The sequence below is a fragment of the Esox lucius genome, chromosome 16, assembly GCF_011004845.1.
Source record: "Esox lucius isolate fEsoLuc1 chromosome 16, fEsoLuc1.pri, whole genome shotgun sequence".
Taxonomy (NCBI): domain Eukaryota; kingdom Metazoa; phylum Chordata; class Actinopteri; order Esociformes; family Esocidae; genus Esox; species Esox lucius.
Genome location: NC_047584.1, coordinates 13,522,842 through 13,550,512, shown reverse-complemented (window position 1 = coordinate 13,550,512; position 27,671 = coordinate 13,522,842). Strand labels below are relative to the sequence as shown.

At 40.7% G+C, this 27,671-nt stretch overlaps 1 protein-coding gene across 1 annotated transcript in view; it reads left to right on the top strand.

The window, feature by feature from the left end:
• The window catches only part of tmem163a (transmembrane protein 163a), a 52,131-nt gene extending 33,525 nt beyond the window's left edge, over positions 1 to 18,606 (top strand). Inside the window, exons 3-8 of the mRNA XM_010897580.4 lie at positions 3,109 to 3,152; positions 4,084 to 4,175; positions 6,830 to 6,926; positions 10,868 to 10,979; positions 12,794 to 12,935; positions 14,441 to 18,606. Coding sequence (XP_010895882.1) covers positions 3,109 to 3,152; positions 4,084 to 4,175; positions 6,830 to 6,926; positions 10,868 to 10,979; positions 12,794 to 12,935; positions 14,441 to 14,501 — 548 coding nt within the window. The 3' untranslated portion in view covers positions 14,502 to 18,606. The remainder of the gene's footprint in view (positions 1 to 3,108; positions 3,153 to 4,083; positions 4,176 to 6,829; positions 6,927 to 10,867; positions 10,980 to 12,793; positions 12,936 to 14,440) is intronic.
• The last annotated feature ends 9,065 nt before the right edge of the window (positions 18,607 to 27,671 follow it).

Below are 27,671 nucleotides of genomic sequence, written 5' to 3'. Positions count from 1 at the left end.
TGGACTTGCACGTTTCTAATTACAAGGTGATAATTGGGATTTTATTTGCACTAGTTAAAAACCTGCCTGTTCATTAGCGTCTCTAATTAGCAGGTGATTAGTTCTAGGTCCTAAATCATTGCAAATGTCATTACAATATTTAGATTATATAAAAAAAAAAAATCATTATTGTTATTAATCTATATGCTCTCTCTCAGTGTGTGTATTATATCACTAGGTTTAGGGATGTCTTATTGTATTTTTATAGTAATGTGTTTCAGACATGTTGAAGAATTAGGTAATGAAAAAAGAGATGTTAGATGCTGCTGAAAGCTCCACAACAGTTTGACTTTCTTAGGGAAATACTCAGTCTCACTTCTCTGCTCAGTGTTGGTGAGAAAAGACAAGATAAGGTTGGGATTTAGAGAGGAGTGTTCATGCTGAGGGAACAGAAGAGATCTGAAAAGTTACACAATTAAATGTCCATGTTGAGGGGAAAAAAGAGATCTGAAAGAGATACGAAATTAAACTTCCATGTTGAAGAGACAGAGAAGAACAAGAAGAGTCACATAATAAAATGTAAATTTTGAAGAGGCAAAGAGTTGAGGCACAGTTCAATGATCTGGAGGCCTTTTAAAAGACTGCAATAATATTCTACCACATTCTACAACATGTTCTTCCACATACAACTGACCAAATGAGATGAAAAAGCCCTTCTCATTCCACCCAAGGTGATTGGTGTGAGGAGTTTCTGTAACAGTAGTTGATCACATATAAATATGTTTACAGTGCAGTTTATAAGCCGACAACCAAAGAATCCTACATTCATCCATGAATACCTTCTCATTTTTGTCGGTGTGTTATCTGTGCCCTACTCGGATAAAGAGCTGCTTGTCAGGCCTGGTTGACTCCCTGATGTATCTGTTATATCAGCCGAGTGCGCAGTGCTCCTCCATGTGTCGCCTATCATTAATCACAAACGGATCTTCGGCAGCGCTGCATATGTTTCTTTCTGCTTTGACACAGAACCGGTTTATTTTTTGACATGCCGACTGCCTCTGAAAGCCGGGCTTGATAAACCAATCATTGACAGTAAGACCCACAAAACGGAAGCATGTTGTCATGAGGCTGGCAAGCAAGATGTTTTCTTGCCTCCTCCACAGTCTTACCTGCTGTAAATACTGAGGGATGTTTCTTCAACTCTTTGTTGGATCAAAGGCTGGGCTTGAATACTTTTCCGCCCCATCCTCCATCAGTAGACCCCCCCCTCCCCCCCACTCGCCAGTGGTCATAGCTCTGGAATGTAGACAGTCACATGTTCAAGCTTACCATGGTTCTGACCCGTTTCACCAGAATGGAAGCCTCTCCTCTCACAGTGTCCTGCTTGCCCCTCCTCATTACTACAAAGTGTGTAGAGAAATCCATGGGTTAATGTTATACTGGAATAAAGATGCAAGTGCCATTGTTATATGCTAGGCAATGGCCAAGCTAATGATCTCTGTGGCATATCTTTGGTAATCTGCTACCCTGCTTGTCTAGTTCAGGGTTCTCTAGTAATCAGTTATACTGCCTGTCTGGTTCTCTGTTCTGCAGTAATATGCTAGCCTGCTCGTTTTATTCTGGGCTCTGCTATACTCTGTCTGTATTAATCTGCTATCCTGGTTGTCTTATTCTGGGCTCTGCTATACTCTTTGTCTTGTTCGGTGTTCTGTAGTGTCTTTAGTTATGTGACAACATCCCTGGTTCAGTCTGCTAGCATGGTCGCTGTGCTTGCCGGTCAGACCATCATCCTGGTCCAAAATGCCACCCTATTCCCCAAGCCCCAACATTTGTCCAGGGCTCATATTGCACTTTATAGGGAATAGGATGCTATTTGGGAAGGGAGGGGAGGCTGGTTGGCAGGCTGGTTGGCTTAGCTCCAGACGGCCTAGGTAGTGAACACACCGTGGGGCTCCCTTAGAGGACTGGTTGATGACAGGACAGCCAGCAGATCCACTCCTCCTGGTTCTGCCGGAGTGCCATAGCTAGCAGACCAGCTGTCCCTGGGGACGGGTCTGTCTGTTCCTCCCGTTCACTGGGCTCTTAGCCTGTCAGACTGCCCTGCAGGTGTCTATTGGCTGGTTTTCCTTGTTTGCCAGCAGCAATGACTGAGAGAGAAATACTAGTTGGTGCAATTGGTTTTAAGTAGATCCAGTCTGCCAGGACACTGTACCCTCGCGCGTTGTGGTTCTGCCTGTTACCATGGCACCCGACGCCACAGACCCCCCTTTTTTTTTTAAAGCCTTTCAAGACCCGGACCGGAGTGGACCCCTTATGACCACCGCTGAGAGGGGGTTCAAAGATGAAGTGAATCAAACCGCAGTTCGACACAAACACCGTCTCCTCCGGCTCGGCTCTCCCTCAGATTGCCCGTTTCCATGGTGATCCGCCTAGCGATCGGGGCGACCCGTGGGACTGTCATCAGCCTGAAAATGAACCCATCACATAGGAAGCTTAAAAGACCCCAGCCTCCCAATGACAGATGTAATATAAAAGTCTGGCGACAAATATGGGCCAGAATTCTGCGCTTGTTATGAAAATTAATGACCGCCCCATGAGACTCAGTCAAATGATAATTTTGCCTAAGATTCTTTCATGGATAAGTATTTCATTACATTCTCACCTCTAACAGACTAGTATTGAAAAGAAATGTGAAACCATAATATGTACAGAAATTTGTGAAAATGTATTCACTGTCAACTGTCAGTCACTCCAAATGTAAATGTTCAAAGTGAATACATTGAATGTGTTCACAGACACCCTATGCATTCCAAGCCTTCCCTGTGCTAAGTTATAGCTCTTCAAATTTGTACAACTTTAGCTCAGAAATTAGTACTGCATGCTCCTAGGTACTTAATAATTCTGATCCATTCCATGGTTTTCTTTTAGGTGTGCTGAGAATTATAATTATATACGTTGTCAGTGTTTTGATCTTTCTCCCAAATCTGAGTGAAAGAAATATGTAAACAAATCTTACACAATATGAGAATGTGTATATCTACATGGGTACTTTTTGTAATTCATTTAGCTGTTATCATCCTTTGTCTTTGGTCCTCAGGCAGTTATGTCTTTTCTCTCTCTCCCCTCTAGCTGTTTCATTCATGAGACACAGTGCCTCAGCCTTTGGATTTGCTGTGAGTTCCATTTATACTTATTAATTAGTGATAAAGTCATGGCGTTCATTTATTAACGCTGGCTGGGATCAGACGCATTTTATCTGCCATTGTCTCCATGGTAACAGCCGTGGAGGCTCGAGAACGCATCAGAATCCTGTGTGGTAGCATCCCCACCGATGCGAGAAGCTTTAGATGGCATTTCAGGCGGTTGATGCCGTCTATGTTTTCATAGAAAGTAACGTTACTGTTTATGTGTGTGTTTTCCCCCCTTATTATTCATATCCCAATTGTCTTGGTAGCTATAGCTTGTCAGGGGAAGCCTACTGGCTATATGTGTGTCTACAGATAGCTGAGCTGAGGAAGCAGTAGAGGATGTAGATGGCACCACAGGGGATAGATGTGTTTGTTAGGTGGTGGGAGGGATCAGTGACATCGTTGTTCCATAAGCGTGGCTGAATTTGTTTGGCCCTGGGAAAGAACATTTCAGAGTCCCCTGCCACGACACCATTTCCGGAAATTCGACACCTTTTAAAGCCTGTTTCTTACAGTTGTGTTCATGCTGCCAGAGATATTAGTCTGTTCTCAACATGCTCAAAAATGACTAAAAATGAATGGGAGGCAGGGTCATCTTTGGTTATCTGGCCATATTTGGGGAATTGTCCATTCTTCCTGATTTATCTCATCTTTTATTTAGGTGATTGTCAGATATCCAAGATTTAAAGACCTACAGTATTATAAATGATGTATTATACAGTATTATATGTTATTAATTGTAATTTCTACCATAATTTCAATATGGTTTTAGTAGATTAAAGGTTTAGTATTAAAGCTTTCTTTTTCATCCCACAAATAGTAGCCCACCTAAGCTTACCCTTAATATGTACAGTGCATATTTACTTTTGGATGGATCACCACTGGAGAACTAATGCCAGGTTGCCTGTCTTACCAGTTCGATGCCACGTTGGACGTGTTATCTTCAATCATCGTGCTGTGGCGCTATAGCAACGCTGCGGCTGTCCATTCCGCCCATAGGGAGTACATGTGAGTATAACAGCCATACAATTAACTTTAATCTAATTAAGCATTTAGTATGGTGGCAGAGTGTTCCCAGTTTGAAGGTTCCTTGGACACCAGCATGACAACATTTCTCCACAGAAGCCTACTGGTCTATTTGACTAAAACCTCGTTTGGTATTAATTAGTCTTATGTCAGTGCAGTCTTCTGCACATGAACATCTGAGAGTCCCAGTGTCCATGAGTAACTACAAGTAGTCTTGCTATCAACAGACTGTCAACAAATATTTGGTTGATAAGAAACCTGTTTTTAATTTTATGGTTAAGATTAGAATGAGGTTTGGGAAAAGGGGTTAACATTAAAGTTAGATTATGGTTTAAGGTAAGGGTCAACATTAAGGTTCCGTTTAGGGTAAGTGTTAACTATAGGGTCAAAATTAGGGTTTGGGTTAGAGGGTTGGGGTAAGGGTTAACTTTAGGGTTATAATAAGTGTTAGGGTTAGGGGGTTATGGTTAGGGTAAGGGTTAACTTTAGGGTTATAATAAGTGTTAGGGTTAGGGGGTTATGGTTAGGGTAAGGGTTAACTTTAGGGTTATAATAAGTGTTAGGGTTAGGGGATTAGGGTAAGGGTTAACTTTAGGGTTATAATTAGGGTTAGGGTTGGGATAAGGTTAAATAATATATTTCCTAGGTAGTTGAAACGTTATCTAGTCTGTAGAGCATTTACACATGGATTACAAAAGTACATGGTTAAAGTATATTGTCCACAGTGTTACAGGGGTTAATCCTAGTTCGCATCTTGTGTTGACAGTCTTGTTCTGGCATCCCACTGCTACTTGCTCAAAACATGGAATGCCTTTTGTATGCCTTAAATGTTTGTTAAAATAGCACTTTCAAATAGTTCAGTGTCACTGGAGAGCCAATACAGTTATTGTAGTGTACTATACAGTGGGGAGAACAAGTATATAAAACACTGCCGATTTTGCAGGTTTTCCTACTTACAAAGCATGTAGAAGTCTGTAATTTTTATCATAGGTACTTTTCAACTGTGAGTGACAGAATCTCAAACAAAAATCCAGAAAATCACATTGTATGATTGTATGATTTTTAAGTAATTCATTTGCATTTTATTGTATGACTTAAGTATTTGATACATCAGAAAAGCAGAACTTAATATTTGGTACAGAAACCTTTGTTTGCAATTACAGAGATCATACGTTTCCTGTAGTTCTTGACCAGATTTTCACAGACTGCAGCAGGGATTTTGGCCCACTCCTCCATACAGACCTTCTCCAGATCCTTCAGGTTTCAGGGCTCTTGCTGGGCAATACGTACTTTCAGCTCCCTCCAAAGATTTTCTATTGGGTTCAGGTCTGGAGACTGGCTAGGCCACTCCAGGACCTTGAGATGCTTCTTGCGGAGCCACTCCTTAGTTGCCCTGGCTGTGTGTTTCGGGTCGTTGTTATGCTGGAAGACCTAGCCACGACCCATCTTCAATGCTGTTACTGAGAGAAGGAGGTTGTTGGCCAAGATCTCGTGATACATGGCCCCATCCATCCTCCCCTCAATACAGTGCAGTCGTCCTGTCCCCTTTGCAGAAAAGCATCCCCAAAGAATGATGTTTCCACCTCCATGCTTCACAGTTGGGATGGTGTTCTTGGGGTTGTACTCATCCTTCTTCTTCCTCCAAACACGGCGAGTGGAGTTTAGACCAAAAAGCTCTATTTTTGTCTCATCAGAGCACATGACCTTCTCCCATTCTCCTCTGGATCATCCAGATGGTCATTGGCAAACTTCAGATGGGCCTGGAGATGCACTGGCTTGAGCAGGGGGACCTTGCGTGCGCTGCAGGATTTTCATCCATGACGGCGTAGTGTGTTACTAATGGTTTTCTTTGAGACTGTGGTCCCAGCTCTCATTGACCAGGTCCTGCCGTATAGTTCTGGGCTGATCCCTCACCTTCCTCATGATCATTGATGCCCCACGAGGTGAGATCTTGCATGGAGCCCCAGACCAAGGGAGATTGAGCATCATCTTGAACCTCTTCCATTTTCTAATAATTGCACCAACAGTTGTTGCCTTCTAACCAAGCTGCTTGCCTATTGTCCTGTAGCCCATCCCAGCCTTGTGCAGGTCTACAATTTTATCCCTTATGTCCTAACACAGCTCTCTGGTCTTGGCCATTGTGGAGAGGTTGGAGTCTTTTTGATTGAGTGTGTGGACGGGTGTCTTTTATACAGGTAACGAGTTCCAACAGGTGCAGTTAATACAAGTAATGAGTGGAGAACAGGAGGGCTTCTTAAAGAAAAACTAACAGGTCTGTGAGAGCCGGAATTCTTACTGGTTGGTAGGTGATCAAATACTTATGTCATGCAATAAAATGCCAATTAATTATTTAAAAATCATACAATGTGATTTTCTGGATTTTTGTTTAAAAAAAATTACAGACCTCTACATGCTTTGTAAGTAGGAAAACCTGCAAAATCGGCTGTGTATCAAATACTTGTTCTCCCCACTGTAGAAAGCAAAAAAAAAATGCATTTGTGATTTGTTAAAAATGTGTTTTAGTAAATGTTTTGCTGTGGATAATCCTACATTGCTGAAATATTATATACCTAAAGATGTGTGAATGAGTTATACCGTGGTACGTACAATGGTACTATGTTTGTGTCTGTCAACAGAGCGTGTGTGGTCCTTGGGGTGGTCTTCATACTTTCTTCCCTGTGCATTCTGGGAAAAGCCATCCATGACCTGGCCACCAAGCTGCTTCCTGAAGTGGTGAGACACCCGTACAAACACACCCACAACCACAACTACAACTCACAGACACAAACACCCAGTGAGCTTTTTGAATCGTCTTCAACATTTTTTATATCTTGTCTTTTTATAGCTTCAGTTTATGCTTGTGGCATCAAAGAAATATCTGCCTGTTCCTCTGTCTCTCAGTGGAAATGGCACATTTTCAGACTTGGTCTGAAAAAGTTGCACATATCCTATTAGGGTATGACCATTCGGATTTTGGTTTGAAGGTAAATAAAAAATATCTCTCTCCGTCCCTCAATAACTGATTTATCTCATTTGGAAGCAACACCTGCAATCAGTGGAGCAGAATGGCCGTTGATTCTTTTAAGTGAGCTCCATGGCAACAGAGAGTCAACATCTGCTCTGCACTGTGTACCTACTGGTTTGAAAACGACCAATTAGCAGCGCATTACCAACGCTGAAAGCTGTGGACCCACGGGACTGCCCCGCCCAGAGTCGAGCCCTGCGTTGTGTTGTCTGGACAGAGATGGAGAGGGTGAAATTGGGGAAGTCGAGAGAGTGGGTGAAGAGAAATAGTGAGAGGGAATTAGGGTAGAGTGAAATTCGAGGGCGAGGGAGAGAGAGAGAAAGAGTTGGAGAGAGTGAATGAAAGGAAGAGATAAAAGCAGAGAGAGCTGAGGAGTGATGGATTGGGATAGGAGTGACTGTGGGTGAAGGCAGACAAGAAGATTCGTTTGAACCAGCAGCTCTGGCATGTTAATCAAGGCAGTGAGTGCTCACGAGGATAGCTGGGTCCGGGGAGGGCCCATTAGCACATGCAAGCGCTATCTAAAAATATCTACAATATTTTGGTTCTCTCTTATTTCTGTTCCTCTCTCTCTCTTGCCGGTAAACCTGTCAAATGCGTACCTCTGCTGTTTTCACTTCAGCCTCTTAAATGTTAATGAGGCCTCAGAATCTTCTGCTCCATTTTAACTAGCTGCTGGTTGTTTAGTTTAGTGGAGGAGGGCCTCTGTGGCTTGGGCTTTATAAGCCGGTTGGGTTGTGTTGCTTTCTGAACCTCATCTCCGGTTGGTGTGTGTTAATTTGTGAGCCTCTTCTCAGGTTGGTGTGTGTTACTTTGTGTTTCTCATAACCAGTTGGGGTGTGTTAATTTGTGAGACTTATTTCTGGTTGGGTTGTTACTTTGTGAGCCTCATCTCAGGTTGGTGTGTGTTACTTTGTGTGCCTTTTTTTGCGGTTTGGGTGTGTTACTTTGTGAGCCTCATCACTGGTTGTTGAGTGTTACTTTGTAAGCCTCATCTCCAGTTGGTATGTAACATGGACTCAGTAACATAGACTCTAGAGTAACATGGGCAGTACAGTAAAATGGACTGTTTTATAACATGGTCTTTACGGTAACATGGGCTGTACAATAACATGGACTCAGCAGTGACATTGGTACTACTGTAATATTCACTCTACAGCATGGACTTTACAGTAATATGGGCTGAACTGCAACATGGACTCTACAGTAACATGGGCTCTACGGTAATATGGGCTCTTCAGTAACATGGTCGCTAGAGTGACATGGGCTATACTTTGAAATGGGCACTACAGTAAAATGGATTTTACTGTAACATGGTTTCTACTATAACATGTTCACAACTGTAACATGGACTCTACAGTAACATGGGCACTAAAGTAAAATGTACTCTACTGTAACATGGGCTGTACACTAACATGGACACTAGAGTAACATGGATTCTTTGATACGAGGGCACTACAGTATTATGGACTTTACTGTAACTTGGGTTCTACAGTATTATGGACTCTACAGTAACATGGACTCTACACATGAGGAAAGTTTGTTTGAACTTATTACGTTTTTTAATAAGTTTAGCTCCACCACAAATAGCATCTATGAACTGTATGGCTTTTCCCACTGGCCGTTTTAACAGCTTATTAGCCAGTAATAAGCTTACTATTAACTACTAAATTACTACTTGGAATTGTCATAAGAATTGAGCAATTGCTAGCGAGACTGAAGATGATCTTGACACTGCCAAGCTATTTCATTTCATGGCACAACGACGTTCATTTTTCTTTCATGACATTGATATAGTAACTATCAATATAAGGTGACGATAACTGACCCCAAAAGCATGCACAGATGCGTACTTCGAAAATCCACCAGAAATAGTCACAATTTAAACGTAAACCGTTTTATTTTGGCCTTACTATAACGTAGCTACTGAAGGTTGTAGCCAACAAAGTGTTGCATAATGCATCATTTGTTTTCACTGTGGAGAGGCTTGAACCCCGATCCACGGCATGGCAGTAAAATACATTCGCTCTTCTTGGCCGGCTCCGCTTACGTGGTCCATTGAACATTTATTTTACTTTGACCTTAATCCATTACATGCTAAAATGTATACGTTACTAGTGACCAGAGACATTTGTCATCATAAAGTCCATGACAGTCACAGCTATAAGGGCATAGCTTCGGCAGCTTTACAAAATGTAATAATGTCTATTAATTATTTTATACACAATGACAGATTTAGTGATTGAACTGACTCAAAAAGACCTCTCTTCACGCACGCTCACAAACATGCTCATGCTGGCTCTTTCTGAAGATTTCTCCCCATCTGTCCCTTTCTCTGTCAGTAATCTAAATGTACTCCATCCTTCTTCCATTTTTTTATGATTCTCCCTCTGAGTGGGAGGGGAGCAAGTTTAATATGCATTGACACATTCAACGTTCGGTCCTGATTGGTCTCAAGACTCAATTAGCTTGACTGTCCTTTTAAACAGTGTCATTTTGGCCCATGTTTTCTACGCCAAGTCAACCCTGCTCCTGGGGTCCCCAACAAACACACATGTACTAGGGGTCTCCATCATGCTACACAGTGTGACGATCCATCAGCCTGACAGGTAACGGTCAGATGGTTGTGTGTCTGGATGTCTTGTCTTGTCCACGCTACCATTTATTCATAGTTGCCAATGAGTATGGAGTCTCAAAAACTAAGAAGCGGGATTGGTTACCCAGTTGCTGTGTGGGTGGGGACCTTTAATTTGAACCGGCAAAAAGGCTGAAAGACTAAATGAAGGGAAAAACACCTTCATTTGGTCTCTCAGTCTCTCCCCTCCTTTCTATTTCCCTCTCAAAACAGCCAGGCAGACGTAATGTGTTTCAGTCTAGACACGTAAAGGAAAGATATCTCCACATTAGATGGAGGAACAAACCGTTTCATTGTTCACTATTGATGCCAGACCGCAGATTGACTTGCTAAAGGCTTCTGATGTGGGGAGTGAAAGAGAGCGCTCCAACACAACAAGGATTTAACATGATCCAGGCTATAGAACCTTACAGATAATAAAGATGTATGCAACGCAGTGTTCCTGCCATTTAGATTAGGAGGCTCCATGCCCTGCCCCTTTTCCCCGACAAGAGACTGTTCTGGAAGTTTTGGATATTAAAAAGGTGACACTTCATTTTTACTTCTCAACATTTAACAGATGGTTGAACGGTGCAGAAAACAGCAGCCCTGTTAAGGAAGCTCTGACGCTCAGGCTGAAATCCTCCTGATAGACAGTACACAGTATATCATATATATTGATACCAAATGGGAAAAATGTGTCCGTGCGATTGTCCCTCCCATCATCAGTAGCATGACCTGTGACATAAACCTTATTGTATCAGTGCAATCTTGGTCTACTCTATACCACTGTATGCTGTCAGTCACTGCTGTGCTTCACATACTGGATAGCAGAGGCATCAAGGGTTCGGGCAAAGCAACGTTTTATCAACAGTCTTCAAACGCATCAACCTTGTGGTGAGGAGGGGCACTTAGTCATGCCTGCAAGCCTTGCTATGCAATATTAATGCCAGCGGTGCTGAGGACGAGCACTGTGTAACCCTTTCACTGGCTGTATGCTCACTGGCGTTTTTTGTCCATTCTCTTCCCTCTCAGGATGACTTCCTCTTCAGCGTGTCCATTGTCAGTGGGATTATGTGTGTCGTCCTGGCTGTGCTCAAGTTCCTGCTGGGAAGAGTGTTGACCAGCCGAGCTCTCATCACTGACGGTAGGCTGGGAAATACTGAGTCATGTACACGCACGCACGTGCACACACATTTCCATTCCCCTCCCTGCATCCCTCTCCAGCACACAAAGCAGCAATCCAATACGGCTGACGTTGCTGTTTTGTGCACAGACTCTGTACCTATTTCCCACCGGACACATACAGGAAGGCGGCCGCCGCATAGGAGCACATGATAAACCTCTTAGATGTGGGTTTATGATTAAGAGATTTTCCGGACTGAAACTTTTTCTGCACTGTTACCATAGGCATTTTAATAATCAGAGGTGTAGTGATGACTGGCTCTGGATGACAGATATTTAACTGTAGCTTTGTTTTTTATAATATTCGATGGGGTAAGAAGAAAACTCCAGGAGTCAGAATTGTTTGGCAGTCAGGTCGACTGCATGCACGTGCTTAGAAAATGCCCTGCATATAGTTTTGGGGAATTTAAATCCAATTTCAATGTGTTTAAGTTATAATACTGTCCTATGTTTGTTGGTATTTGTGTATATATTTGTTTCTTTTTTGTTTCTTTTTTGCATTGGCAGAAAAAAAAGATTAATTGGATGTGTTCTGTCACATCATTTGTTCGGGCAAAAGAGAGCTGCCAATGTCTAGTCTTATTTCTGGGCTTTGTGTTTGTCTTTGGAGTCTGCTATTGGTGTGTGTCAACATTAAGACCAAAGAGAAACATAGTAAAAAATAACAGTTTGGAACATCATTTTAGAAAAGGAAAGCGCTGTTTAGCTCAGCAACGTCAAAGACCTCAACTGTGGATGACTGAAGAATGCTCATCATAATGAAGAAAAACACCATAATAGTTGTCCACACACATTATAAACAGAGGTCCTCGAGGTGGGTGTGGATCAGCACCAGGCCATAGCCACAACCCTCTGCTCAAGTTTTCACCAGCAAAAGTACAGAGGCAACCCTTCAAGTTTAGTTTGACAAAAAAAACGTTTTCAAATAAGTACCTATTATAGCCTGCTGATTTCTGGGAATAGTTATTTTGAAACGGCACAGTGATGAACATATAAAAGAACGGCAAGAGGAAAGTGTAGAGGACAAAAACGGTGTAAGATCTTCAGCACACCACCTCATCTGTGAAATATTGTGGAGGGGGTGTTATGGCTTGGGCATAAATGGCTGTCACTGGTTCACAGTCTTTGATGATGACATAACTTCTGACGTCAGCAGCAGAATGAATTCAGAAGTGTACAGAAAAATTATTATCTGCTAGTACAAGCCAATGCCCCTAAACTCATTAGATGGCACACACAGACAATGACACCAAACATACTGCCGTAGAGTTTCTCAGGGCCAAATACTGTAATGTTCTTTCATTAGATGAAGATGAGACTTAAGGCAAAAATTCCTGAAAACAAACAACTGAAGAAGGCTGCAGTATAAGCCCGACAACTCGTCACCATAGAAAAGTCACAGCTTCTGGTGTGGCCAGGGAGTAATTACATTTGAAGGATACGCGACCAAGGGACTGAACATTACTGCTTCAGTTGGACCGTATACAAACCTGTCCCAATTACTATGGTGTCCTAAATTAATTTGCTCTCTGAACGGTGAAAGTGCAGTACCCTAACGTCTTGTAATAAAAGCAGAGAATCTATACGTTAAAACCACTTAGTAATCGTCTGACATTCAATCCAGACATGTTGGATTATAGAGTCAAAATTAGAAAGAACAATGACTACGGACCCAATGGTTATTGAGGCCATTGCACGTACAGTTACATATTTCTTAAAGCTTTCATTTGTCTAGTCAACCTGTCTTCCCTCCTCGGGTGTGATTTTTCTCTGTAGCGTTTAACTCCATGGTGGGAGGCATCATGGGTTTCTCCATCCTCATCAGTGCTGAGGTGTTCAGACACCACCCAGACATCTGGTACCTGGATGGATCCATCGGAGTCATCATCGGACTTGTCATCCTCGCCTATGGGATCAAGTAAGACGCACCTACTCGCGCACGCACAAGACAGAGCATTGTTGCAGCTGACGTAGGCACTTGTCCTTGAGATAATCCAGCCGTTACACAATAAGTGACAGAAGACTCTGACAGAGATTCTGGAACAAAGATGCGTGGTTGGTGTTACAGCTTTCGTTCTCCATTAGCGGGAACAAGTGTCTGCTAAAATGTCTGCATCCTCATGTAGGTTTCTCTAAAACAAATTAAAACCTTTTTATAACAAGAATTGTCATATTGCATGTTTGTAGATGTTTCAGTTACAGTTTCTCACAAAAGTGTGTACGCTCCTCACATGTTGGAAAATATTTGATTATATCTTTTCATGTGACAACACTGAAGAAATGACACTTTGCTACAATGTAAAGTAGTGAGTGTACAGCTTCTATAACAGTGTAAATTTGCTGTCCCCTCAAAATAACTGAACACACAATGGTGTTGAGTTAATTTTTCAGTGCCCTGCAGAAACCCTGGGTACTGGGTTAATCCTGTCATATGCTTTTTACTAATTGAAAATAAAGACCGTATCCCAAATAAGTTAGTTGAATCATTTCTGACGCCACGTCTTCTATTATCTGTTGTTTAAAGGCTAAATTGAGTGTTAAGGACAAACAGATTTATCAGACGAGTAAAGCGTTTGCTTCACACAGCTATTGGTTACAAAAACAAACCAGCTTACTGTTTTGGTTCCACTCGTTGTCAGTGGTATTTAGGCCAACCTTGTATTTAGGCCAAGTAGCACAAATTGGCATTCCTACAAAAAAAAAACAACACAAAACAAAGTGGATACTGGCCTCCTCTCTCAGACAATCAAGTTTGTTGGCTTTACCTCATGTTCTCAAGGTTGGTGCTGCCACCCAGAGGATGCTGGTGCAAGTCTATCCTGCATATTATGCCTGTCCATCTCCTAAATTCCTCACTACAAAGCCACTCCCATACAGTAGACTCATGTCCAATGGCCACATTATGCACACTCACACACAGACCTTATCACCATTGTCCATCTGTAGGAACACATATAGTGTGGACACTTGCAGAGTAACACCCATTTTGCACAGGAAAATAAAGCCATTATAACAGGGGCATCTCAAAACATTTAAATCTTGTGGATTGACTATTTAGAATGATTTCAAAGAAAATGTTTATGTATGTGCCAATGTGTGCCCCATGTCATCAAATCTACTCACTTTCAAACTTGGGTGCAGGTAGTTGAAACTTTAAGATGATAAAGGACAGGTGCTTCTAAAAAAAATTACATATCGTGAAAAAGTTCTTTTTTTCCCCCTAATTCAAATCAAAAACACAATATATTCTAGATTCATTACACATAAAGTGAAAAATGTCAAGCCTTTTTCTTTTCAATCTTGATGATTAAGGCTTGCAGCTCATGAAAAGTAATTCTAAATTGTCTTTGTGTTTTACCATATGTCACATTTTGTCAGGTCTTGTGTGACACAATGCATGTCTCTCTTCTCCTGTGTCTCCAGACTGCTACTGGACATGGTACCCCGGGTGAAACAAACCAGGAACTATGAGCGCTTTGAGTGAGTTAACCACCAGAAGATTGGGATGCTCCCAGCACCAGGGTCAAACATCCAGCCCTCCCCTACGCCTCTTCCCTCTCTCTCTCTCGCTCTCTCTCTCTCTCACTCACACACACACACACACACGTGCATGTACAGAGGACATATTTTCACACACTTGTCTGGAGAGACAGAAGGAAGGGCAAAACAACAAGACATTTAGATGTTGTCAGTCTGTACAGCTACCCCTTAATCAAGATTTTTCCCCTAGCCATCCCCTCCGACAATTTCTCCTTACCTTCTGGCACATTCTGTCCATTATTACTGCTACTCAGAGCCATGGGGAAAGCAAGTAGGGAATGGAAAAGGGGGAGAAAATGTATAGGAACAGGTTGGTGTTAACAGCTGGTCCAGGGGGCGCATGTCTTTTTGAACATCTTACAGTTGCTAAGCGATCTGGAAGTCCAGGCATTTTGAAGGTACAAAATGATCACTTTCATATTGACCCAACCTAGTGGGATCTTTAGTCAAATACCACATTTTCCACGCCAACCCTCTTTAGTACGTTTTTCCTACCAGGACCTAACACATAATGGTTTGTGACGTTCTCAATCATTTCAATCCATTTGTGTTGTTAGAACCTAAATAAATTATACTCAGGCCCGCTGCTGGCAACGAGCGGGGTAGAGTGGAACACTGCTTCTATATCCTGCCCCGGTCTGTTATGACTGAACTCTAGTTCTGCGTGAGTCTCCATTGCTATCTACGATTAGCAGCTACATACTGCAGTATAGACAGACTCATAGGAACTGGAGCTACATCTGTGCGCAGGTCACACAGCTTGAGTCCCATGCTGTAAATGAATGTGCTCTCTGCCAGTTCTTTATCTCCCTTCTTTTGACATTACAGAGCACAGAAATAAATCACACATATATGTATCCCTCTGGGACTGGACATCCAGTCAGACCTTCTCTGGCTACAGATAGGAAAGAGAAAGAGCAATAGAGAGGTCCTTAACTGGCCGGTATCTGGAAGGGTTGTCTGTAGAGCTGTGGTAAAAAAAAGAAAAAAAGAAGAGAACTACACACATGCAAAGCACAGAATATCAGACCTTGACCTGGAGCAAAGGACAGAGTAGTTAAAAGTTAACGTTGACTTTCGGGGCTCAGGGCGAAAAGCAAACTGTCGGCATCAGTGAAACTATGACATTACAGTGTCACACCTAAGGTCTGAAAACAAAGCACACGCGTCAGTCACGGCACAGCCACGCACCCTCCCGACCTCACTAAGCACATGGAGTTGCTCATCCATAAGGGAGCAAAATCCCCATTCCGCTGTGAGCTACTGGAGAAAGGTCAGGTAGCTACAGTAATAACAGATGTGCTCACCCGTACTGTTTTGTTCTAAACAGCAGTGTCGAATCCTGTCATAATAATGACTTCATCCCTCTTCAATGTCCTTAATTATCTAGTCATGGACTTAATTATCTAGTCATGTTTCAGTCTATGCCATCAATGCTCAGAGCTCTGAACTAAGACATTAACAGCCAGCTCATTTATTTGGCATACGTTGTTTCTATTTATAATGGTATATATTTATCTTTATCATTATATAGTAAGACAAAGAAAGAGAGCAATTCTTTTTCACGTGAGACAAAAGTGACTGGTTCAGGTAGCGTTTGTAGAACACTGTATTACAACATCGTATTAATGAATCGTATTAACAAAGTGTGAATTGTCATGCTGTAGATAATAGATGATTACGTGCCATGTTTCACAAATACTATACTTCATGTGGGGATACATTCAAGTTTGAGCAAAATGAATACACAGATCCCCATTTAATCTGCCTGTCCTGATGAACAGGAATCAACACAGACCCTCAATATGGTGTGAGGCCATTGTTCACTATCAGAGAACAGCGTCGCAGCATATTGAATGATCATTAAGGGCGATGTCCTTTATTTTACTGGTTTCCTTTGCTTAACCCTGATAGTAGTAATGCGAGCATGTTTCGTGTATACTGTACGTAAATTACTGTAAATACAGAACATGAAATGTGTATACATGTTCAATACACTCTTTAGTGATAGGCTTCTAGCTGTACTGAACCAATATAAATAGACTTGACAGATTAATTGTTTTAGTGTTTGTTCTTCTCCAAATTCTAGATTACTATTAGATTCCATTTAAGTCCTAATGTGCGTTTTTACACTGTAGGTTCTGCTCAGGCTTGAGTTAAAACACTGGAAACATTCTGAAATAGCAGTTTTCTTTACATGTCTATTTCAAGATTTCACAGTGTGATGTGTTCAAAGCAAATCTTCTCAGATCACCAACAGCACATTCATTTGTATCATCCCTTCCTCCACAAAGAGGGCAATCACCTCAAGTCTTGGAAGAAGAAAAGCACATGTTAGACATTGAATAGTATAAGAGCCCCAGACATACAGTGGGTAAGAAAGTAATTATACCATTACATTGACAGTTGAATTTACTACAAATAAGTATAAATATTATACAAATACTGAGCTGTTGTATATAGTCTGCAAATTCCCAAAGTTTGGAAATGATGTTATTCTATACTAATATAATTTTGTTTAAAGTAATTAAAAGGTACTCAAAAAAGGGTCAAATTACAGAATGTACACCTATGTTTTCAATATCTTTTAATACCTCACCTACCTCAGAATAATGGCACTGAGTGTTTTGCTGAAATGTTTTATAATTTGTAACAGATTTTGAGGGATCATAGACCATTCCTCCAGAATCTTTCCAGAGCCTTCACCTGTGCTTATGGACTTGACGCTTTTTTGCGTCCACGGTTCTCGGGGTCAACATCGTAATTAACTTTCACCAGTACCAGGATATTTAGGCAAAAACTGTTAGGCATTCTCCAGAAGGCTGACAACTTGGCGGCTAGGGGGATTTTACAGCGAGAGAACTCCAAGCACACATCCTAATTAACATTTTGCCTTGTTCATCCCAGTCTCCACACTTCAAGCTAGTTTTAGAAGAACCAATATGAAAGAATGTTGAAAGATTCTTCAACTCATAAAACATTTTAGAAAAGGCTTAGTGCTGTTATAAAGTGAGGTACTGAAAGGTTAAAAGAAAAATCACTTTCTATATATTATATTAGTAAACAAATAATAATTTCAATTTTATTTTATTTTTTGCATACAATAAAGTTCTTTATATGAATTATTTATTAACTTTTTTTTAGTTGAACCTTTATCAATGGTGCACTAGTATTCTCAGCTCAGTGGGTAGTTAAATAAATTGTATATTTTGTATTGTGATCTAATTATGTTACAATACTGTACTTGAATCATCCCTGATCTTACATTTAAATTACATTAAATTGTCCGTGTTCACTGCTTGTAAGGGCAGTATACATTCACACTAACACTAACTGCCTCATTGCTTGAATATAAAGATAATCTAAAAGATTTAATTGTCATTTTCTGTTGAATTTGAAACTCTTTATACTCATGCCAGTGTATGATGTCGTACATCTGAGTCTCATACAACTGAGTATTGTAAGGTGAATATACTGTAGATGTGATAAATTGACTGATGTTATTATATATATATATATATATAATGGAAATCATTTATTTGTGTAGTGTTGTAATTGGCAGCAATGCCTGTTGACTTAATTGGCCTGTGCATTGTATTGGTAATACTAGGACTGACCCAGGGAGAGATAGAAACACATGGGAGGAATGCACACACACTAACTCAAAGCCCGTTTCACTAGTTTGAACATGTGCAACAATAGCGATGCCTTCTACTGATAATTAATTAAATTAAATTATAGCAATACTAGCCCTTTTCACTGCTTAGCTTTGCATGGGCTGCCGCAAACCCTAGCGTTCTACAATAATATGCTGTTAGCTTTTTCTAAAACACACACACAAACAATTGTAGAGATATGTCATCTTAATGTAAATTATGACTGTGAACAGTTTGAGTGTAGAGCGATGTGTCTGATTGTAAATATTCTGATGGTATTACAGATTATGTAAACACTATGTATATTTATGTAGGACACATATCTGACAATGTGAAACCTCTTTCTCACGGAGGAAAAGTTTTGTTAAAGAATAAAGTTTTATCCTGCTCAAACATTGTAAATAATTGAGTCACCCCCCCCCCCTCCACCCCCTTTGCAAACAGAAATGGTAGCATTGATGTTACTCACTTTCCAGTGTGTTCTATGCACTGTAGTTAGTTTGTCAGCTAGTACTACTAATGTGAGCTAATTTCACTATCTTTTTTGGTCTGCTACTCGCTCCAGTATTTGTTTGGGTCATTTTAGGGGATTTGTATGTTGCAGAAATGGCACTTCTGTTGCCAGATATCTAATTCACTATCTTCTTAAACTGTTTGTTTTCAAGCATGGTATGATGTAGTACTATATGTATTTTGATCCATTATACAGTTTTAAGCGTCTGCATGTCCTTTGATACCGCTAAACTGCTTTGTCTGAAGATTAGTATGATTTTAGCCTTTTTTTATGTTGGTGTTGAGCAATCTAGTTGATGTCCCTGACAGCTCTCTTTATCATTCTGAGCTAGTTTCTTTATCAATCTGAGAGTATTGAAATCATGATGTTATATTTGACCTGCATTGTTCTGGTCTCAGTCGTGACACATACTTCGTTTGCTCCAGTCCCAATTTTGTCTTGGCCTAACGTGGGGCGGTCTGGAGTTCAACATGCTGCCCATTCTGAAAACAAATATCTATCCATCACGTAAGGTTAGATTTCTTGTCATTTAAATGAACGTACACTTCTTGTTATATTGCCAATGCTAGTGTTTGAAAACATATAGGGAGAGAATACACAAAATCTTTTCATTAGCAAAGTGTATCTGCATTCAGGGAGATAATATTGCAGCTGTTTAGTTCAGAGTTTGGAGGTGCTTGATGGGTTAAGAATAGTCTTATTAGTCTTTGCAAGATAGATAGCGAGTTGCTAAGGGCCACAGAACGGGAAAGAAACTGACAGTCTGCCCTCTGCCTGCCTGAAGATTATTTTTGGGAGAGTGGGGGGTGGTGTGGGAGGGGTCAGGGAGCATACTTTGTAGCCTTGGAGTCATGCAGGACCTTGATGGAGGGTCAGCACCGTCATCCTAGCTGGTGTGTTTTGATTGTAATCCCCCACCCTATTTTGGGGTTGTTTAAATGCTATCCTTCTAACCGATTTGGTGGAGTGCAGTGGATGACAACTCAAAAAGTTTGGTTCAGGTAGTTTCTCTCACACAAGATTAAGGCAACTTTCCCGGAGAACTTGCGGTCAGACAGCAAGGTACAATTGAGACACTTGGAATAGAGTGACCTGTGTTTCCTGACTGACACCTGACAACCTGACGCCTGTCTTGACCAGCTCCATCTGTTTCAGGCTTAAAAGATCAGAAATGTACTCTAGACATGTTTTGTAGTCCAATCTAGGCTTTTCATATACAGTGATTTATTTTAATGTGCTTATTTTATTATCTTTTTAAAGTGTTTGATGGTTTTATTTTTAATGAAAAGGGCTATAGAAGGTGTTTAAAATAATTTGTCTGCACATAACTGTCCTCAGTTAAGGATTCACTTCTGATGAGTCTGTGCTGCCTGGACTTTGGAATTGTCAACCCAGCAGGGGGCAGCAGATACTAGCTGATTAAATAAAAGTCTATGGAGGATGAGCTTTCTGTAACGCGCCAGAAATGAGCACACAGTTTCTTTATAAGTGTAGCCTCTCCAGACAATTTTACTTTTTTGTTGGTAAAATTACACAATTGCTTTATCTCGTGCTTTCTACAACCTTGAAGACAAGGTGCATGACAAAACACCTTTATAAATGGACGTAACATGTACAAATCAAATCTACTGAAACCAGCTCCAGGGTTCATTTGGTTTGAAAGATTATAGGCATTAAAATACAACACAGTACTGACTATCACTGAACAACGGACAATAGATAGGACATGATGCCCGTTACTGATGGGCCCCACACATCCTGTCCATACATACCATACAAGGGTATTTTGTAGGATAAACCTTATTTATCTTATTGGAGGATAATAGACTGTGTAATGGTTGGCTATGACCACTGACCGTCTCCTATGTGTCCTGGCATAAAAGACTGTGTTAACTTTATAATGAATGGAGAACATGTAAGAACTATGGAAGATCAAACATTTTGGAATAATGCAAATAAAGATTCTCCCGACTTGTACGTTTTCTGATTCTGTTCATGGATCAAAAGTGGACAGAAGCCAACAGGTTTGATATCACTTCAGCGTGATTTTTCCATTACAACACTCATATAGTATATTGGACTATTATGTTATATATTATTGTTCTATGTATATTTATGTTTAAGTGATATCAGACAATTATGGACATACACACACACACACACAGTGCCTGGCAAACTTATTCAGACCACAGACCAAAAAAAAAAAAAAAAAGTGAAATATTTTTGTGAAAAATAAAAATGAAACATGATACTTGCTTAACTATTCAACCCCAACACATGAATATTTGGTAGAGCCAGCTTTTGCTGCATTGACAGCTTTAAGCATTTTGGTGTATACGTACCAGCTTTGCACAGTGTGGGGGGAACTTTAGTCCATTCTTGTAGGTAGATTGGCTCCAGGTTGTCCATTTGGTTGGTCGATGCTTGTGGTCCACCATTTTCAAATAGGGACAGAGATTCCCAATAGGATTGAAAATGCGCTATAGTAGAATATTGAAGTTTTTGTTCTTCAGCCACTCCACACTTAGAACTTTGGCCAAAAACCTCTGTCTTGATCTCATCTGACTGAAAAGCATTGTCCCATATCACAGCTGGGTCCTTGTTTGAGTTTTAATGCAAAGCCGTATTTTGTTGAAATTGCCTGGATGGTGAGATGCAGCTTCTACTTTCTGAAAATTGAAATTAATCTATAGTAGTCACTGGGATATTCCCAGTGTACGCTTGTTCTAATATATCCATTTGTATTACATTATCTGTAACTTCTGTCGAATGCTCTGTGGTTTTAATTTTTCCTTCAGATACAGAGCCTGAACAGTGGCTGTTTTATCCAGAATATGAGACAGCAATTTCAGTGGTTCACAGGTGGCTGCTAATGGTAAGGTAATTGTGTCCTCATTAGGGCAAGGTCTTTCATCAGTTTGAACTGGGAGCTTCCAAAGCAGGGGTTGAATTCTCTTGCAATCAACTGGGGAAACATCATATTTCATGTTTCCCCAGCTGTAAGCAATTTTGACTTTCAGTGTTTTAAAATACATTTAAACAGAATGACATTTCACTATACAGTTGAGTCAAAAAATATTTGGACACTGTATGCATATCAAATGTAAAATAAAAACAGGAATATACATATAGTGTATATTAAGAGACACTTTTAATCTGTTTCCTATTGCAACCATTTTTATACACAGTCCCCTTATTTCAGGGGCACAAATGTAATTGGACAAATTAAGACAATCATAAATAAAATGTACATTTTTAATACTTGTCTTCAGTTGTTCTTTGTTCATGGGACTCTCTGCCTTAAGTTCTGTCTTCAGCAAGTGAAATGCATGCTCAATCAGTTTGAGATCAGATGATTCCAGCCATTCCAGAAAATTCCACTTCTTTGCCTTAAATATCTTCTGTGTTGCTTTTGCAATATGTTTTAGGTCATTGTCCCTCTTTAAAGTTAATCGCCATCCAATCAACTTCACTGAATTTGGCTGAATCCGAACAGACAATATATCCATATACACTTCAGAATTCATCAGGCTGCTTCTGTTTTTTGTCACATCATCAACAGACACTAGTGACCCAGTGCCATTGGAAGCCATGAATGCCCTTCTCCACATATTTTTCATTTGCAAAGTCGAATCTGGCCTTTCTATTTTTGAGGCTTATGAATGGTTCGCACCAAGCGTGCCGCACAAGCCCTGAAAAGTGAAGCCAAAACGTCTCAATCGCCCCCTGGTGAGTGGTCCCAGTATAGGTCATAAACCCCGCCCTCCCCATGTTATTCAATGGGACGCGAGATCAACTAAACAATTAAATTACCCTTCAAATATATTTTTTCCGAAGCTGGTTTCTGTCATTTACTGTAGTTTGTATCACGCTAATGTAAATTCAAGAGTTTGTTTTTAAAATAAGTTTGTTTTTAGTTAGTTATTTAATGCTCTAAAAACGGTGGTGTGACGTCGTGATTCACAGCTGTGATTGACAGCTATCTGAGCCGAGGAGCCACTGAATCTTCGGAGGACTGAGGAGATTGGAACTTTACATTTAATCTCTAAACTTCTATAATTGATATAATTTCACACGGACAAAATGGGTTGTTCTGCAGTACATTGTGCTAACCGATCTGGCATTTCCAATCGATCTTTGAATTTTTTTCGGTAAGTTACATTTATAAGCTATTTAATTAGTAAATAAATGTAATGGGCTAGCTAACGTTAGCTAAAAGACAACAAGCCTCGTTAACAGCCATGTTAATAGCTAGCAGGTGATCGTTAGCTAGAAGTTACCAATTATTTTTGTATTAGGCCTATTCTAAATTAAGGTTAAACATGATGTAAGTTAGGCTATAACATATCGTCTAGGTTTAACAAGCAAAGGTTGTACTGTACTTGGACTTGCGATTGATTACGGTATGCGCATTCTGCGAGGGAGAGTGAGGGCGGGGCACAGGGGTGGCGCCGTTGATTTCGCGGCTTTACGGCTTTACTTCCTTCTCGCTACTGCGCATAACTACTGCGCAGAACTGGTCCCAAGATCGCTATCTGCGCAGACGCAAGTCCAAGATGTCCGCGCCGTATCAGGACACTGGTGGCTTCATTTTTCACCAATGGAAAAGAGCGAAAGGGCGTCGTCCATTATATATACAGTCTATGGTTCGCACTATGAGGTGAACCCTCTGTGTTTGCTACTCTTCATGGTAAACTTGGTATGCCCACCTCCAAAAGAGCGTTCTTCACTTGCCTGGATGTTGTAAAGGGGTTTTTCTTTACCATGGAAAGGATCCTACGATCATCCACCACGGTTGTCTTCCATGGATGTCCAGGCCTTTTTGTGTTGGCCACTCGTAATGTTCCTCCTATCGCTCTGATGGAATTTTCTTCAAGGATGGCCTGTTTCATTTGCATTGAGAGCTCCTTTAACAGCATGTTGTGGGTTCATAGAAACAGCTTCCAAATGTGAATTCTACACCAGGAATCAACTCCAGATCTTTTACCTGCTTAATTGATTAAGAAATAACGGAGTAAAGAACATTTCGGGGGCTCTGTGGGTCAAAAAATATTGGTTTTGCTGAACCCTAGTGTAAAATAGAACTGTTCTAAGTAGTAATAATAATTCCAGTACTTTGCCAGAATAACAAGAAGTCTGAAGTACTTTTGGGGAATCCTGCTATGTAACTTCCGTTAAGCTAACAATTTGATATCTATTTCTATAAACAAGTGGTATGTACAAAATGATTAAAATGTGAATGATGCCTGGTTTACACCAAGTATCAGAAAGACTGAGATATCAGCAGCACACATATAACATCTTGTGTCAACCATTTTAACCTTCTTTATCTGATTATAAAGACATTGAACTTTCAGTGTAGTCAAACCAATTATCTGCAAATTTTACAGAAGTCATTTTGAAGTGAAAATATATTTTATACAATATTTCAACCCATTGTCATTCAGACATTTTTCAAAACACTGAGGTTTGAGGGAAATCTACACAGTCTTACTGTATTTTGTAATGTAAATGGCATGGGGAATTGCAACCAGCTTTACCTGTGAACATCAACAGTAGAGTATCAATATACTTGGGCTATCCAGTCCCTGTGACATTCCCAGTCAAACCAGCTTCACATGCACAAGATGCCTTGGAATGCTTGACAGCGCTCTGGCTCAGAGACTTTTTCAGAAACAGGCTTGCTCAGACTGGTGTTCTCTGATTGTGGATCGACAAACTCTATTGTGGGATTGTTGAGATTGCGGACTGTTGTCGTGCTGTAAGCTGCCTGCTGTTACCTACCTGGCTACCTGCCAAACTTTTTTCGAATTTACTCAATATAAACGAATTGGTCAAAATTCTATTTTAAGAGTTTTACCAACGCAATATTTTTATCTGTTGACATTTTAACCAACTTTTTAACCGACTCTTTTTGGACATAATTAACGGAACTACTCACCCCTGAACACCCGAGGCTAAGTACCATTACTATGCCTTATCACTATAATTGTTGTAGCTACAACATGGAGGAGAACTATCGTCTTCAGTTAAAGATATCAGAGTTAGAGGCTCGGCTTCTGACGCAAATGTCAGACAAGGATTATGCTAGTGTAGAAATAGAAAAAACTGCGTCAGTGCCACCAGGAAGAAACAATAGTTTTGTTAGCCCCTCGGCACAGCTCCTGCAGCCGGGCAAGATATTTCTCTTGGTCACTGGGAAGAAATGCCGTCGACCAGTTAAACCTGAATCGTTGCTAAATCCAACTGAGACTTTCAACAGGTTTTCCCCGCTGGAGTCGGAGTCAAGGCCCGAGCCGTCTTTGGAGGGGAATGATCGGCAGGCATTTTCTACCGGTGGCCTTGAAAAACTGAAAATGTTAGTCATCGGCAATTCCATTACCCGCACTATTAGACTAAAGAATCAGCCGGCGATCGTACACTGTTTACCGGGGGGCAGAGCCACCGACGTAGCCGCAAATCTGGGGTTGGTGTTAGCGAAGTCTAAAACTGGAAAGTATAGAGAGTACAGAGGTATTGTTATTCACGTTGGCACCAACAACGTTTGGATGAAACAGTAAGAGGTTACGAAGCAGAACATAGCATCAGCGTGTAAACTAGCTAGAAAGATGTGTCGGCATCGAGTAATTGTCTCTGGCCCCCTCCCAGCTAGCGGTAGTGACAAGCTCTACAGCGCAACTCAATCGCTGGCTGAAAACGGAGTTCTGCCCGTCGCAAAAGGTAGAGTTTGTAGATAACTGGCTTTCTTTTTGGGACTCTCCCAGAAATAGGGCCAGGCCTGATCTGCTGAGGAGCGACGGACTCCATCCTAGCTGGAGTGGTGCTCTTCTTTTATCTAGGAACATTGACAGGAGTCTCACTCCTATAGCCTTAACATGAGGGTGCAGGTCAGGCCGCAGGCTGTTAGCCAGCCTGTTAGCATAGTGGAGTCTGTCGATAGCATAGCCAGAGTAGTTGGTACAGCTTTACCTATTGCCACTGTGACTCGTTCCAGGCTGAGAAAAGTTAAACAAGGTAGTGCTAACAAAAACAACCTTATTAAGAAAAAAGCCTTCCTCCACCTCGGTCACAAATAAAAATGACTGTATCACCTCGCATCTCAAAATGGGACTCCTAAATGTTAGATCCCTTGCTCCAAAGGCAGTTGCCGTAAATGAATTAATCTCTGATCATGAACTAGATGTTATTGGTTTATGTGAAACGTGGCTAAAGCCTAATGAATTCACTGCCTTAAATGAGGCCTCTCCTCCTGGTTATACTAGTGATCATATCCCTGTGCATCCCGAAAAGGAGGGGGTGTTGCTAATATTTATGACAGTAACATATCAAAATTACTCTCAAACATATCACTGAGTTTCATTCTTTTTAAGTTTTACTAATGAAAGTTAACCAGGGCGATAAATCGTTTTACATAGCTACTATTTATAGTCCCCCCGGGACCAATGTTCCTCAATGAGTTTCCAGAGATCTTGTCTAACCTTGTAGTCATGGCAAATAGTATTCACATTTTTGGCGATTTCAATATTCATATGGAAAAGTCCAATGATCCTCTTCAAAAAGCCTTTGAAGCCATAATTGACTCAATGGGTTTAATCCAACATGTCTCAGGTCCAACACACTGCCACAATCACACCTTAGATTTAGTCCTTTCACGAGAAATAGATATTGTAGATCTAATAATTTCCCCCAAAATCCTGGATTATCGGATCACTGTCTTATTACATTTACCGTTAAAACAAGAAATCCACTTGCTCCGCAAACAATGAGTTTCAAAAGCCGTACTATAAATTTTCGGACTACAAATAAATTCCTTGATATTCTTACAAGTTCGCTCATTAACGACAGAGTAAATAAATCTGTAAACGATCAAATCGAGGATCTAAATTCAACACTGCGAAATACATTAGACACAGTTGCACCACAAAATTCACTTTCTAACTTTTCTCAGTCTCCTCCAGTTTTACATTTTAGGAGGAGATGAGGTCCTGGTCCACACCTGCGGAGCACCTGGTTTGGGGGGCCCGTTGCGGTCACTGTCCTTGACCACCTGGTCATACTTTTGACCTAGTCTAAAATCAAATAGACTCTGGATTTAGCCTAGAGAAATGTATAAATTATTCCAATTGGACTCTTAATATCTCACCCGGCACAGCCAGAAGAGGACTGGTCACCCCTCTGAGCCTGGGTCCTCTCTAGGTTTCTTCCTAAAATTCTGCCTTGTTAGGGAGTTTTTCCTAACCATTGAAATCCAACACTACTGTTGTTTGCTCCTTGGGGTTTAAGGCCGGGTGTCTCTGTAAAGCACTTTGTGACAACTGCTGTTGTAAAAAGGGCTTTATAAATAAATGTGATTGGTAGAACACCAAGCATAACATCAACAACAGATTTTATTACAAAAACACTTTACATTTTGTGCTTTTGCTAGAAGCTCTTACGTGGCGCCGCTTACAGTAAATAAACATTGTTCATCTCAATACAGTTTCTCTAACAGGCTTAACACAGCTGCCGCATCAAAATGTGATATTGTGTGGTTTGCACAAGAGAGGGATAATTTACAAGCCAAAACAACAACATCCATATAACCATCTGTCTCCTCAGACCCAATTAATCCCACAATACATTCAGATTGTTGAACAGAAGCAAGGCTGGGCTTTGGCTTAATTGCTACTTTCCATTACATTAAAACCAAAACCACAGATGTGAATGGGTGATTTATGCTTCACAACAAATAACCTCACACCTTGATGATACAGAGTTCTAATGTTAACTAATTATTCTTGCTATGTTTTAAAAATGGGCCGATGGGGAGAACATTTAAAACTTTGATCAGATTTACTCTTAGAGCACTTAATGATAAAAGTTAGATAAAGTGCACAGAGACATTAAGAGTAAAGCTGTATACGTTTCCTTTTGAAAATACTGTATATACAGTGGGGAGAACAAG